General features: G+C 33.9%; 1 protein-coding gene across 5 annotated transcripts in view; it reads left to right on the forward strand.

Annotated features, from left to right (window-relative positions):
- The window catches only part of Lar (Leukocyte-antigen-related-like), a 360,684-nt gene that overhangs the window by 303,071 nt on the left and 42,751 nt on the right, over positions 1-14,862 (forward strand). For all 5 annotated transcript variants that reach the window (XM_053750781.1, XM_053750784.1, XM_053750782.1 and 2 more), the window contains one exon: positions 9,184-9,378. In XM_053750781.1, coding sequence (XP_053606756.1) covers positions 9,184-9,378 — 195 coding nt within the window. The remainder of the gene's footprint in view (positions 1-9,183; positions 9,379-14,862) is intronic.

Raw genomic sequence — 14,862 nt, forward strand, 5'->3', positions numbered from 1 at the left:
TATACATCCTTTAATAGATAAGATATCAATGATACTTATTTTAAAAAAATACTCAAGAATTATCTTATCTCGACGTTCGTTCTCACCAGATGACGTAACACAATGAACCTTTACGCGTCGGTAATAACGACGAATTTGCAATGAGTTTTTACAATTTGGCGTGCTGTTCTCAGGATGTTCAAGTACCTACGTACGTGGGTACTTGAACTGATATCATGATTGATCACTCAAGAAGCAATCAAACATTCAAGCATGTACTAAAACTTAGGTATTACTCGCTTCGGATATCAAAAGGCGTCGGCTTACTTGATCAAGGCAACCCGGTAATTCTTCGTAAGGGATTGCCGCTCGTGTTACCCGGGATATTTGAGAAGTATGCTTATTGACGTAACCCGACCGAGTTGAGAGGTGTTGATGAAATATTTTTCGTGATAAATTTCGTCTTTGAAGAATGTCGTTTGTTTTAGAGTTTTCAATTGCACTTCTTATAAATGATTATTACGCAACATGGTGATCCTTGGGGGTCAGTTGACTATTGAAGGATAAAGTTTTGATTGAAATATTATATCTTACTGTAATGAAATTATAATGGCACCTACACGTCTCCAAACTAAACTGCCGATGCGAATGGAAGTAAATAAATTACGTAGTTTTATGTGAGCGTTTCATTGCCCCAAAGAAAGACATGTTCGTCAAAACCGCCAAGATCGGCGAATTGTTTGCCGATATTGTCAGGTCAAGAAATCGACAGCTAGAGCTTTTTGTGTCAATCATTTTATATCAAATGTAAAAATTATTTCAACGAAAAATTTCTAGTGTAATTTTCACGTGTACTCTAAGTTTACGAAGCCACCATACAGTGTTAGGCATTTTTATTACCTCAATACTAAATGTAAACAAAAACTGGACATTCTGTAATAAGAGTTAACAGTCAAACAAAAACAACTATGCCCCATTAACAGTTAATTTCAGTCGATAAATTGGAGGCGTGTTTGTACATAAATAATTGAGGTATTGTTAACAGTTTAAGGTTCAACGAAAGGGCTAAAAGGCCTTTCACAACGTCAGATGTTTAATTAGATTAAGGTTTTAATTGTAAGAAATATAATCCAGCTCCACACTTTCGGCCAAGAGTTCGCCGAACTTTGGCGTATTATGTCTTTAATTGGCGATCTTTCATTGTGGTAAATAAAAGCGCTCATACCTGCATATAACGCTAATTTACGTGCATTCGCGTCGGCATCGATATAGTTAAAATTAGTTTTGTAACATTTTACAACAATTTTTTTGCCACAAGCCCATAAAATCTTTTTGCACTCAACCATGTCCATGCAGTAAACAATATAAGTGGCATCCCCAATAAAATAAAGACAACACAGTATAATAAAGAGTACTGTAATACGGCCACTCCCTGTCCCCCCCTAACATTCACCTTACAGTTGCTGCTTGGCAAGAATTCAATTTCAAGAATGCTCGTTTCCTCAGTGCGTTTGAGAACACGCACTGCGGTTATTGCGCAGAATGAAATGGCGCCTTATCTCACTCACACCACACTTGCTTCTGCACAAACTATGTTAGTGTGTAAAATATAATAATGCATAACTTGTTAGTGCTTAATCGTTTCATATTGACAATAGATGACAATAGATCCTAGTTGATAGATTTCATTAAATATTATTTATATTTTTAAAAAACGAATATTATGTTGCCAGTTGTTAATTTTCAATAAAAAGTATACGTAGTGTTGACTGTATAATATATATATATATATATATATGCCTATGACCTTTTCTGAAAATACTTTAGAAATATTAATTAATGATATAACCCCGCTTTTACATGGAAAGCAATTACGACTGATATGAAGGAACCCTTTGATCCGATGTAGGAAGGGATTTCTTATTTTTGTACGGTTGCTTGCATTATTAAATAGGCAAGCAAGGCGTAGGGAAATCTGGATGTTTATTACATACTAGATGTTTCCCGGAGCTTCGCCTTCGCTCCCGTGGGAATTGTGAGTTAAAATATAGCCTATAGCAATCCTAGATAATTTACCTTTCTAATGGTGAAAGATTTTTCGAAATCGGTTCAGTAGTTTCGGAGATTACCCGCTTCAAATATACAAACTCAAAGTGTCACAAACTCACAAACGCTTACCTCTTTATAAGAATAGTATCATCTACTCTTGTACCATAGAAGCATTAATTGTTACTATATAGGTAAACTACTTCTAGCTTAGGTTGTACCCGTATTCACGAAATAAATTATTTAAAATTATTTCTCTCTCTTGTGGATTTAGTTAACTTGATGATACTGAAACTAGTTTTAAATGCAGGTCATTTAGAAATATAATTGTTAAATAAATAAATATATTAGGACGTAAAAGTAAATTCGAGACTTGTGTTATGGGATACTAACTCAACAATACTGTATTTTATAACAAATACATATATAGATAAACATCCAAGACCCGGGCCAATCAGAAAATGATCATTTTCCATCATGACCCGACCGGGGATCGAACCCGGGACCTCTCGGTTCAGTGGCAAGAACCTTACCACTGCGCCACCGAGGTCGTCAGAGGTGTTAAGTTAATGTGAACACCTAAATGTTGAAACGCAAAAAGATATACTTAAACCCATATAACTTATTGAAATCAAGTAACAATATAGTAATTCTTGCCACAAGCTTTTATATTGTCGATAAAAATGCCACGCCTTAAAACGTCGAGGGGGTTTTTCGTCCCGACGAGTCGATCCTGGATGCACCATCAGGTCATGCTTATCATAATAGTGCACTGTCATAGATGATGGAAGAGACCTGGAAAATTTCCACTCTGTATAACATGTAGAAGTAAGTGAAATGACAGACAAAAATCGGGACAGAACAACACAAGCATTTTGGAAAACAACACGTTCGAGCTAGAATTGCGTTTTGTTTTTCGAGATAAAAAAAGAGTACATACACTTTTGATGTGCGTGTGGTCTGAGGGCCCTTGAAATTCTAAGAAATTATGCTTGGGATTTAGTGAACATTCCAAAAGAATTGTGAAAGTTGGAATTGGATTTTGTGAAAGCCGAATAAGCGAGTTACGATGTTTTACGAAAGACCCTCAGTCCTCATAGTGTGATCTGAGGGCCCACCGGTATCCCAAAAACTATACATGCTAACATTGATCGCATAACAAAATTTGTGAAAACAACATATTATCGTAAAACACTGTCCTATATTACACAATCTTCGTTCGAAATTGGCCCTCAGACCACACGCACATACACTTTTGTGCCTAAAAATAATACACCCAAATCCTCCTATAAATGTAAAAAGTAACCCAGTTAACCCAGCATTGTAAATAACCAAATATTGTACTCGTATATCATCGCGTGTTGCATCGCACATGCTGGATGTAATTACCTATGTCAATTTGTGCCTTAATTGTTTACAATATGGCTCTAATGGTATTTGTTTTGATTGACGATTAATGCAGGAAATGCAATATTAATATTTATGTTTAGGCTCTAACGTGAAGTCAACTGCATGCAAGACAACATACCCTACGCTCTGTGCTACACGTAAAAGCGGAGTATTTGCAATAAACTTAAGCAGGTTGATGTGCTGTCCACGGTACATGAGACGACGTCCAATAAATCAATATCGTTGGGTAATATAATTCCAGGATTCGTAACGCAATTACGCGAGGGACGTAAAAAGTTACAATACGATTTGTTCAAATGGACCTCGTATCGGGAGATAACTTTATTTCGGTTTGTTTGTACTTTTAGACGATGGTATTGTAGCTAGACAACTATTAGGTCTAATAGTTGGTTAAAATCGGTGTTGTGAGTAAAAGCCCAAAATTAATAAATGATCACACAGCTTGTATCGCGAGTCCAATGAGCACCATGACATTGACCGGTACACACCCAGCAGCATACAGCGTCGACTGTACGCACAGAAATTTCTTGTGTTCATACAAAGTCCGATCAGCTAATCTGCCAATTGTATGGAAGAGTCAAAAAATTTTGTCTTTTTTACTATAGATATGCCGCCATTCTAATATTCTACAAAAAATTGGCTTATGTCAAAAACCCTGCATTTCTTCCTCGAGGATGCATTTCACAAGTGTAGCGATAACATAGTATTCTAGCCAAAATCCCAGCAGGCAAGGAGCCGCATCGGATGGCAATGGCGGGAAGCATAAAGAATATTACAATATATTACAATTTTGCGGCACTCGGCCCGCTCGTAATTAATATCAAGTTTGCTATAAATTTATGAAGGTACGCCCCCACTGCGGCGCAACTTTCAAACCATATTAAACCGTATTCCTTACCTCGTAAGATATAATTTTAAAATCATCAGGGAATGCTTTTAAAAGTTTCAAATGCAAAAGTGAAAGAATTTTGCTGTAGACTTTGAGGTTTCGAGGTGGCAATAGTGAATATAATTTTGTTATATTTTCTGAACTAAACAGACTGCATCCTAGAAAATTGATTAAAACATTTTGCGATAAGGCCGCCGGAAGTATTTTCCATTTATCTTTCTTTTCTATTAATTTTATTTAAATTTAAGAGTTAATTAAAAATTATAATCTTTTTCACAATTATAATTTTTCATGTGAATATTGTATATTAAAAAGTGGAAATTCTTCTAATATGTGGATATTTACAAGTTTAGTATCCTGTAATTTTCTACAATTACAATATATAAATTTATGCCTTTTATTTTCATTGCATTACATTTATTGATTAATATTAAGCCTGTATTGCCAAAGCATGGCATGTAAAGCCCAAGCATGGTGCAGTATCCTCATAACATATGTAACTGATTTATGACATTATTACGTACGTTTTGTACATTTAGCTTTTTATTTTTATATATATTATGTGTGACAATTTTCAATAATTTTATTGGAAATACATATATTTTATTTATTTATTGAAATTTTGACATTTTTAATAATGATGTAAATTCGTCCTCCTAATTTTTAATATATGTATAAGACCTATATTTGTTAATTGACGTCCTTGGAGAAAAGGCTGCGGTGAAGTTTGTTGCGCCGCTTCTTCTTCACCTGCGCTTTGGAAGCCGGCAGTAGACTTAATTTAAGTAATTTTTGACGTCAATAAGTGATGTACTCGTATATCATCCTAAATTGAATAAAGAATTTTGAATTTATATCATCATCATGATGTATATCATCCTAAATTGAATAAAGAATGTTGGTCTTTGAGTCGGATACTAGTTAGCTAGATAGCTATTTTTGTTACACGTCAGGACCAAATATTTTTTATACGCACAGTAAAAAATAAAAACATTTTACTATGTTTTGAGGAGTTTGTGTTATTTGGCACAGTATCACAACATATCATTTACATTATATCTTTTTCTGATGCGTTCTGAATATTTCTCCGTGTTTCCAATTGTGCAGCGAATATCAGTAATGTCAGAATGAACGACCCGTCATATCACATCAACGCGACATAGACTCGAAACTTGTGGTGTAATCGAGTTATACCACTTGTGGAACATGTCATAAACGAATAGAGATTTTTTTTTTCATATAACTATATTTTCATGTTTGGGCATTAACGGCCATTTTGTTCCGGGCTTTGCGCCAAACGCGATAAGTATTTTTTCTAAAACATAAAGAATTATTTTTTAATTCCCATGGAGTTACTGTGCTCGCCTTTACAATATGAGTTAGTAATTTACACTACTTTACAAGGAAATCGATATTGAAAATCAGACACAATTTGAAATGACAAATAGTCAAGTTTACTAGAGTGTCTACTACAACTATAGATGGCGGGAGTAAAAATAATGTCAAATACCGTTAAACGATCTGAATATTTTTTACGTTAAGGATGGGTTTAATTGACAAATTTAACGTTAATTTTAACTTATAAATGTATAATTTTGTGTACGTACCGCGCGTTTAATGGTTTAATGTTAAAGTATGGAAATTTTAGGATCGCAAAAGGTCAGAGTAGTAGAATGGCAAGATCGTAAAATGTAAAAATCTGGTAAACGCGCTTTTTAGTATTACTGACATATCAGTTTTGTGAAACTAAAAAATTTCTCTAAAGTATCGCTTGAACATAGAAATTCAATAAAATATATATATATCGCATGTCGCCCACAACTTGGGCCCAATGTAGCCTATAACTGGAGGACCTACGACATCCTGTACCAGAAACAATCTACGATAATCGGATTGTGTACGATAAAATTGGTTATGTGCATTGGCGGATCGGTTGCTATGGAGATTCAGTATTGAAATCCATCAAGAAATCTTACCACTTTGCAAAGAAAGGTTATATTTTTCTTACTTAATTATTTTCTTCTCACATTAATTTTTATTTATTAGAAAAAAAGAAAGGAAATCTTTAGTCGACTAAACACATTTACATATTAAGCTAAAATATATTATTAAAGTATTCGTTTGTTTTTTCTTATTACTTATTGATTGATTTCTTGATTTGAACGTCAACTGCGCGCAGGTTAAAGTTAACGTCAAAGTTGATTGGTGCAACCCACTAAGTCTAGCTGCAAATAACGCACTTAGAAGAATGTAGAATTTTAAAATATACATGTATTCTATATTATCGCGCTTTCCTCGTTCACATATATACAAATAGTATTAGACACGGCCGGGTCAATGTAGGCCGATGTAATTATTTTTAATGTCGAGCCCAAAGGGAATCTTAAAATATGTGTAACAAGCCCTTGAGTTGTGCTGTTACCCAATTACCTTGTTAGCGGCCATTACTTCCGCCTAAATATTTCGTAACATCAATATACGACACGGAAAATATATTTGAACGCACATTTGGAACCAGAAATTGTTAGAAATTATGTCTACAAATAGAAAAAATTAACTAATTGTTAAAATTGTTTACTTTTGTACTAAGGAAAATATTTTCTTAAATGACTTTAATAAGTCTCTATATTAGAACTGATATGAACTGTTAAGAACTTAAAAAACATAGCTGGCAAAGTTTAATTCCTATCATCGCAAATGTTTTGTAATCTGTACGAATATTACAAATGCGATAGTCTTTCTGTCACGCTTTCCGCTCCGCTGAACCGTTTTTGATGAAGACTAGAAGAGTTAAAGAGCCGAATTCAAATATAGGCTAAACTATATAGGTTTTTCAAACGTCTTTTCCCAAAAGCACCCGATACGTTTTGCCGCAAGCGAAGCTGAGGGAAGCAGTGTTCAATAAATCCTAATCTTGTGTTCAGATAAATTCAAAAGGTGGGACCTCAAACCATGCACACGCGCCTATATTTTGTAATAATTTACCCCTTGTTTTGAGCATTCTCGTTTAGATTTTTTATTATGATAGCCCGAAATGTTTTCGGCATTAAACTTTTATAACAAAAGTCTCTGACTTTAGACCAAAATTGCACTCGCTTCATAGTCATATTCCCCACGACTGAGGGTCGTGGTCATTACGTGAAATGAAACACAACAATTTTCTTGGCACTATTAATGGAGTGGTTTGCCATTGCCTTCTCCATTTCACACATAAGTTAATAATCAACCAGTGTGCAGCTTTCCTCACGGTGTTTTCCTTCACCGAAAACAAATGGTGGTCGATGGATTCTAACAACACATGATTCAGATTGGTATACAAATTAATTCGGCACGAGTAGGATTCGAACCTGGGACCTTTCGATCCACAGGCGAGGGTAACCATTACATCACCACCGCATCACAAACTGCACAGCAATCATATAAATAAAACCATATTTATACTCCAACTTTGCGCTAATTAAATCTTGAAATCGTCCTTGAAAATTGCAAATTTATTCAAATACTTACTCTATTATTCCATTATATATTAATTTAATTACTCTTAATCACTCAAAAACTCATATTTTGCCATAGGAATTCAGACTTTATTGCGAATGCAGTAAGTAATAAAACGGGAAATCGCGTAATTGGCTAATTTTCAAGCAGACCAACCCGTTTATTCAATTAACAAGGACTTTTACAACGCAATGAATTTCGAAACATCCAAAACTTCTCAAAGCAATCTTCCCATCTTTACCTACTTGTTAAGGGGCAGACGCCACATAGAAAGTATGTAAAAGGTATGTGAAATGTATAGTGGAAATCTGTACAGTTTTAAAATAATTAAATAAAGAGCTAATAATGCAATAATCTAATCCTATTGCCAAGGCTTTTATCGAAATGTAGATATTACAAGCATTTGTTTAATTAATTTAGTGATGTTTGCGAATTTTTTCATGTTAAATGAGAGCTCTTTGAACCCATTAATGGATTACACGGCTAAGATTAGTATAAATATATTATTAGGACAAATCACACAGATTGAGCTAGCCCCAAAGTAAGTTCGCGACTTGTGTTATGGGATACTAACGATACTATATTTTATAACAAATACATGTATAGATAAACATATACAGGTAACCCTACAATAAGGTCCCCGCCAAACTCCCAAGAATACGAATCTGCATGAAATAATGTCCGATTTAACTTAATCAAATTTTGTTCAGTTTCGCCGACTAGCGGGGGAGAATTTCATTTAGCAAATTAACGTTTCACTATTTGAAATTTTACGGGCGTTTTAAGATTTCCAACGGGACACTTCGTAGGGATTTGACTTGGAATTAGTCCTTGGAAGATCATTAATTTGGATATCCCAACCTGGGCGCGGGTTGAGCAATGCCTTGGGGATTATGACGTATTATTTACCTGTGGCAAAGCCAGTCATTGTTTAGCAGTACCTAGGTATATGAAAACATAAAACGTAGTAAAGTGAATTGTCGAATGAAAATAGCTCCAATGTTAAAACGATTATATTTTTTACCTTTTTTACAGATTTATCCATAGTAAGTTTTGATGCAAACAAGTTTGTTATTTCAGTAATATTTGTCCCTTTCAGGAGGAGGAGGAGGAGCAACAAACAATTTAAAAATTAATTTGGCCCAAATCTCCTCCTGCGGGTTTCCCACGGGAACAGTTATTTTTCCGCGAAAATATGTACCCTATGTGTAGGAAATAGACATAAGTATATCCTAAATTTTAAAAAATGTTTGAGTACATAATGCCTGAAGGAGTAAAAAATAAATAAACTTACTTTCGCATTTATATTATAAAGAATAATAATCATCTGCTTTATCTTTACTAACCTTTCCTTTCCTTTGCAGCGGACAAGGTTCCTCCAGGATTCCCCAACATCGCGCCACCCCCTACTACGATGGTGGTAGAAGTTGGCCACACTGCGACCCTTCCGTGCCAGGCCACTGGCAACCCCACGCCGAAAGTCAAGTGGTTGTTCAACTCTCTGCCACTAGATGTCGCCTCCAATCCCAGATACGCGCTGCTCAATGACAAGATGCATGGTAAGTTGAGTGAAAAAACGTTAGATAAAAATATTATCTCAAATAATATTTCAAGCTGATTATCATTAAGCATCAATTTTAATTAATAATTAAATTAGGTACTTATAGTTTTAAAAAATATATATTTTTCATTTTTGTGAGTGGTTAGTTTTTTTATGTCACTAATATTGTTCTTGAACATATCGTATGTATTTTTTCATTTTCGTTTTGTGAGGGGCCAGTTTCATATCAATTCATTTAATCAGAATTTAAATCTTCACAGGCAATTTTTTACGTCAAATTTGATATATAGTAATTTTTTGTCATATATTTCTTTATTTTTCCGCCAATACTATTTATAACAATAAATAACTGTAACTAAAATATAAAAACATTTATATCTCTATATATTGAAAAGTACGTTCTATTGGACGACATAATGCAGTGTGAAGGATTAGTTCAACCTCATTAAAGTCCCGCGAGCCATATAACTGTCAAAGCAATAACCGTCGGCTAAATAATGACCACTTAATACTTTAATAGTCTACGTTTCTACGTATCCCGTTTATATTGGATTGACGTAGGTTCAATCTGAAACTCTTAGTTATAGATAAATATATTTAGAACGGGGAAAAGTTTATTTTAACAAAAAAAAATAAAGTGTGTTAAAGTCAACGTCAAAGTTAAAAACTAGTGCATTTATTTCTTAACAATTATTATACAAAAAGAAGTTTTAGGGAGAACTCACCCTAAAACTTCTTTTTGTCTAGTGTCTGCCAAAGGTAAAAAATCGTATTGTTAAGAAATAATTCGCATGATTACATTCAGATAAATAACATTTCTATTACATCAACACCCCAACTAATTATGTGATTGTACACGAGGGATAACATTTGTACACCTGATAAAAATCTCCTCGGTCGATTGCACCCCGTAATTACGATCTTAGCGAGCTTAGCTATCGATACAACTGATCCTACTAACAACTCGGGTTAAGTCCGCACGAAGATCTAAAGTTATTGGTAGGGGCAAGTAGTCCTGCTATTAAGAGTGTGGCTAATCTAAGCAACAAGCTTAGATGGTGTCTAACACTGGTGTCTGATTATCATTACATTTGAAATAAGAATCAAATATTAATAATAAAGTGTTAAAGCACATTTTCAGCTGAAATATGTTTTGTCTCGTTCTATCAATGACAAGTTTTGTAAAGTGCAATAGTAACAAACATACTTTAGCTTAAAGTATGCTTTAACTTTTTTATGAATAACGGAGATAGTCTATAGGTTTGATAAACTGATATATAATTTACCAACTCTTGACTTTCTCTGTCTACCCCGTGAAGGATAAAAAAGTAATGCTGTATTTTTATTATATCATTTACCTATCTCAACCATAGAGCGTCACATGCGAATTTCGAAATTCTGATTCAACCCCACCTTCGATTTTTTGCAATTAAATTCAGAATAGGTACGCGGAAAACCAACCACATACATAGACAGAATATCAATACCACAGAATATCTGACATTGCAAAACGCCGATAAATCCGACTATCGACAATTGCTCCATGCCTCTGTTATTTTTGGAATTCCACACAAACTGCTAACCTATTTGATTCCGTGTCTGTCAGTGATTTCGTCTGTGCTGTGGTCAAAAAAAGAATGGAATTTTTGGCATAGTCATGGCATAGTCTTTTTGAACAGTTTTTTTTGTAAAATTCTAGGCCATCTTTATTTACTAGCTTTTTCCCGCGGCTTTGCCCGCATGTATTTTCACCCACGATTATAGTAATTTGGGGGTTGATTTTTGAAAAAAGTAGCCTATGTTTGGTCTTTAACTACACGTATACATCAAAAATGTCATCAAAATCGGTGAAGCCGTTTCGCAGTGAAAGCGACAGATAGACAAATTAGCATTTACAATATTAGTATGGATTACTCTGCTGTTTAATTAAATCAGTAGTTTTTTTATCACCAACCTAATTAATTTTGATTATCCTAATCACAAATCCAGAACTATATCTAGATCGTTTCTAGCAGTCTTATCTCTACGTTGACAAGTTTTTGCTCCACCCGAAACTTAGAACATTACATTACTACACTACAATGTGTTAAATCGTAGCTTTATATAACTATACTATATGTATAAACAGGTTAATAAACAAACATACTACTTAGAAGTGCATACTGGCTTGGAAGGAGTTGTGCTATGTGGTTGTGGGCATTTGGAAAAAGTATAAAAATATCTTCATTTTACTTCATAATTTTTGCCTATTAAACCAATTTATCCACCAATTCATTAGTCAAATTTATTTCACATAAAAATATGACCCCTCATGCCACAAATTTAATTTGAGAGATGAGGAAATTAAAAAACATCTTGGAGTCTTAATTTACGCGTCTTAATAAAACTTAGAGGCGGCCAACTTGGCGGCAAGATTACAACTTTCATATTGGACTAGTGTAAAAGACGAGTCTAAACTCAAATGGCGAGTGCTGAGGTCGAAGTGTGGGTTTGCAACACGCATCTTGCTATCAAGTGAGACGCAGCTATTCAATCATAATGCTACACTGTAGTGCAACGACTACATGGCCCACTTGATTATAGCAACTACTATAGTGTTTTATTGGCGTTTTGGTTACCGAAGCACTACATATCCTCTCGCGGATGTCGTACGCCTTGACATTTGATAGGCAACCGCCTGCCTGGCCGTAATATCACCATCGAAATGTCGAAAATATTTATGTTAAGGTTTGATAAAAAAAGATATGGATAAGATTGTATTATAAAAAATACCTACAATGTTATATGATTAGCACACACATTAGCTTATCCAAACTCATTACAAATTCGCATTACAAATCATAGAGGGCCGTGTAGAGTTGAAATTCAGTTGACTGTACATGTATGTACATTGTACAGCCTATATAAAACTGTTTTGAAACTGACACCAGGTTTTGTATATTTAACGTCCCTACTCGTCTCACTCTTAGTATTAAAAAAAGAACAATGTGAAGCAACAAGATGTTAATTATGTCAACATTTTACTGAACACCAAAAACGAACTTGTCTAAGAACTCGCTCTTAATTTCGCGAGGTAAATAAGTAGATGCTACAGTGACGCAGTGTAATTATGATGCACCTCTTCTTTCTTCATTGTTTATGGCTTGTTCTTCGCTCTTGTGTCGGCAAGTCGTCGTTGTTTTAAGGTCTATGTAAATTTGCGACGTATTTATAAGTTTATTGAAAGTTAATTTGCTATTTGATGACCTATTTTTACTACATTGCACTAGTACTTACGTAGCTATTAAAACTTGCGATAAGCGACAAATTTAACTAACTCATATTAACGGCTTGAAAAGCATATTTTGTACCAAACATAAGTAACTAATTAAAACAAACTAAACACAATCATTACAACTCAAATATTTTCATCTACGAATTTCACCAGATAAAATGTACGGAATATCAATATGTGACATTCCATGTTAATTAATATTTAGAAAATTAATTAACATGGAATGTTTGTTGTTTCTCTTTCTCTCCCGCTAAAACGTAAACTGAACAGCGGTTAATTATTACATTTTAAACGATATATATAAATGAATTGGAATAAACCCCTAGACTCACCAAATGTTAATAATTTCAATTTTAATACCATTATGCACTTGAGAAGAGGTGCGAAAGTAATTTATATTCAGTTAGGGCAACACCGTGGGCGACTTGCCGTGGGCTCTTTTAATCTCATTAATTTTAATTTATTCCAGTAGATTATTTCTTCTTCGTCGCGTCCTATATTTTATAGCTCTATGTTGTGTGAATAAATTTTACATTGCGCTGTATTTAACACGTCATAATATAAGGTCTTCGGTTACGGCTACAAGTTTTCTCTCTTGTAAACTGTCCCTGTCTAAATATTTTTAGATCTACTTTTTTAAATCGTATTCTTATTAGTAGAGATTGACCCCGTGCGAGTTTTCCATCTCTCTTTCACTCTCACCTTTACTTTAATTGATACTAGCTTTAGCTTGCGGTTCCGCCCGCATTAATTTTCCACGGGGATAGTTATTTTTCTGGGATTGAATGTACCGTCTGTGATCTATACTTTATACATTATGTAAAATTTTAAGAAGATATTTAATAAACAAAATTAGTATCGCATTTATATATTAATTAGGATTAGAATTTGTACTGTTTTCATTCATTTAGTACCAGTTTTACTTGAATGCTAGCTTTTGCCGGCGGCTTCGCCCGTGTTAATTTTTCGGGATGATAAGTATCCCATGTCCTCTATGCTTCAAACTACATGTATGCAAAATTTCATGAAGGTTGGTTGAGTAGATAGAGCGTGAAGAGGTAACAAACAAAAATACTTTCTCATTTAATAATATTAGTGAAGAAGTTTTTAAATGTTACTCACATGTTTACATTCTTTAAAAGTCTTTCTTTGTTTTACAACAGGCAATAATATAAATAGTAATTTATTGTAAAACATGGTATAGCAGATCGTAATCCTTATTGTATACCGTAACACACTAATACCACTAATGCTAAAAACATTATCATTAATCATTTAGAAGCGTCAATGTCATTATCCGATAATCGCATTTGTAACAAATGTGCTGTACATTTTAATGCTAACTTTAAATGAGCTTAGTTAAGTGTTAGTTGTGAAACTTTTCCATCTGCAGTTTATATCTGTTGGTGTCCTTAGATTTATTTATGTCTGTATGTCTGTCTGATCGCGATAAACTTAAAACTACTGCATGAATTTTCATGCGGTTTTCACCATTAGACAGAGTGATTCCTGAGGAAGGTATAAACCTTCCTAAAAAATTAAAATAATATAATTTTACCGAAGCCAAACCGGAATGGGCCGCTGTGGTGTATAAGAAATAAAATAATGTTATTTTAATGATGATTAATGATGTTATATATATACTTTATTTTCCTTCATTTTACTTTTGCTGGAAAATAATATATATTTTACTAATCTCAGAGCCACCAATCCCATGTTAACTGTTAAATAATATATGTACTGTGGTTTAAATATTGGTTCTCATGTTGTAACTATACACATTCAAATATGCCTAAGCCTATTAATTTCAAACTCGAGTCATAAAATATGAATAACCACGTCCATGACTAGTTAGTTAATCGATAAAATTACATAGTGATTTGACATCGTGGTGTAGTGATCAACACACCCATCTGTCTTCAAATATTAGGATATTCTTTATATAAACCTTGCTTATAAATACATATATATACTTAGCAACTTAGCACGAACTTTCTCGAGAAAAATAAATTGAAAATAGGCTTGAACAGATTCATACTAAATTCCGTAATTATATATGTACTTATGTGTTCAAAGCGCGAAAGTTTAATAAACACTATATTTAAGGTCATTGAAAATTGGTGTAGTTATATTTTACGGGTTGTGCCCTGTTTTGATACAATGTGTACTTGAGGAAGTCGTGCTGTGTTTTGATGTGTGGCGGACAGG

This window comes from Plodia interpunctella, chromosome 10 (assembly GCF_027563975.2).
Source record: "Plodia interpunctella isolate USDA-ARS_2022_Savannah chromosome 10, ilPloInte3.2, whole genome shotgun sequence".
NCBI classification, from domain to species: Eukaryota; Metazoa; Arthropoda; class Insecta; order Lepidoptera; family Pyralidae; genus Plodia; species Plodia interpunctella.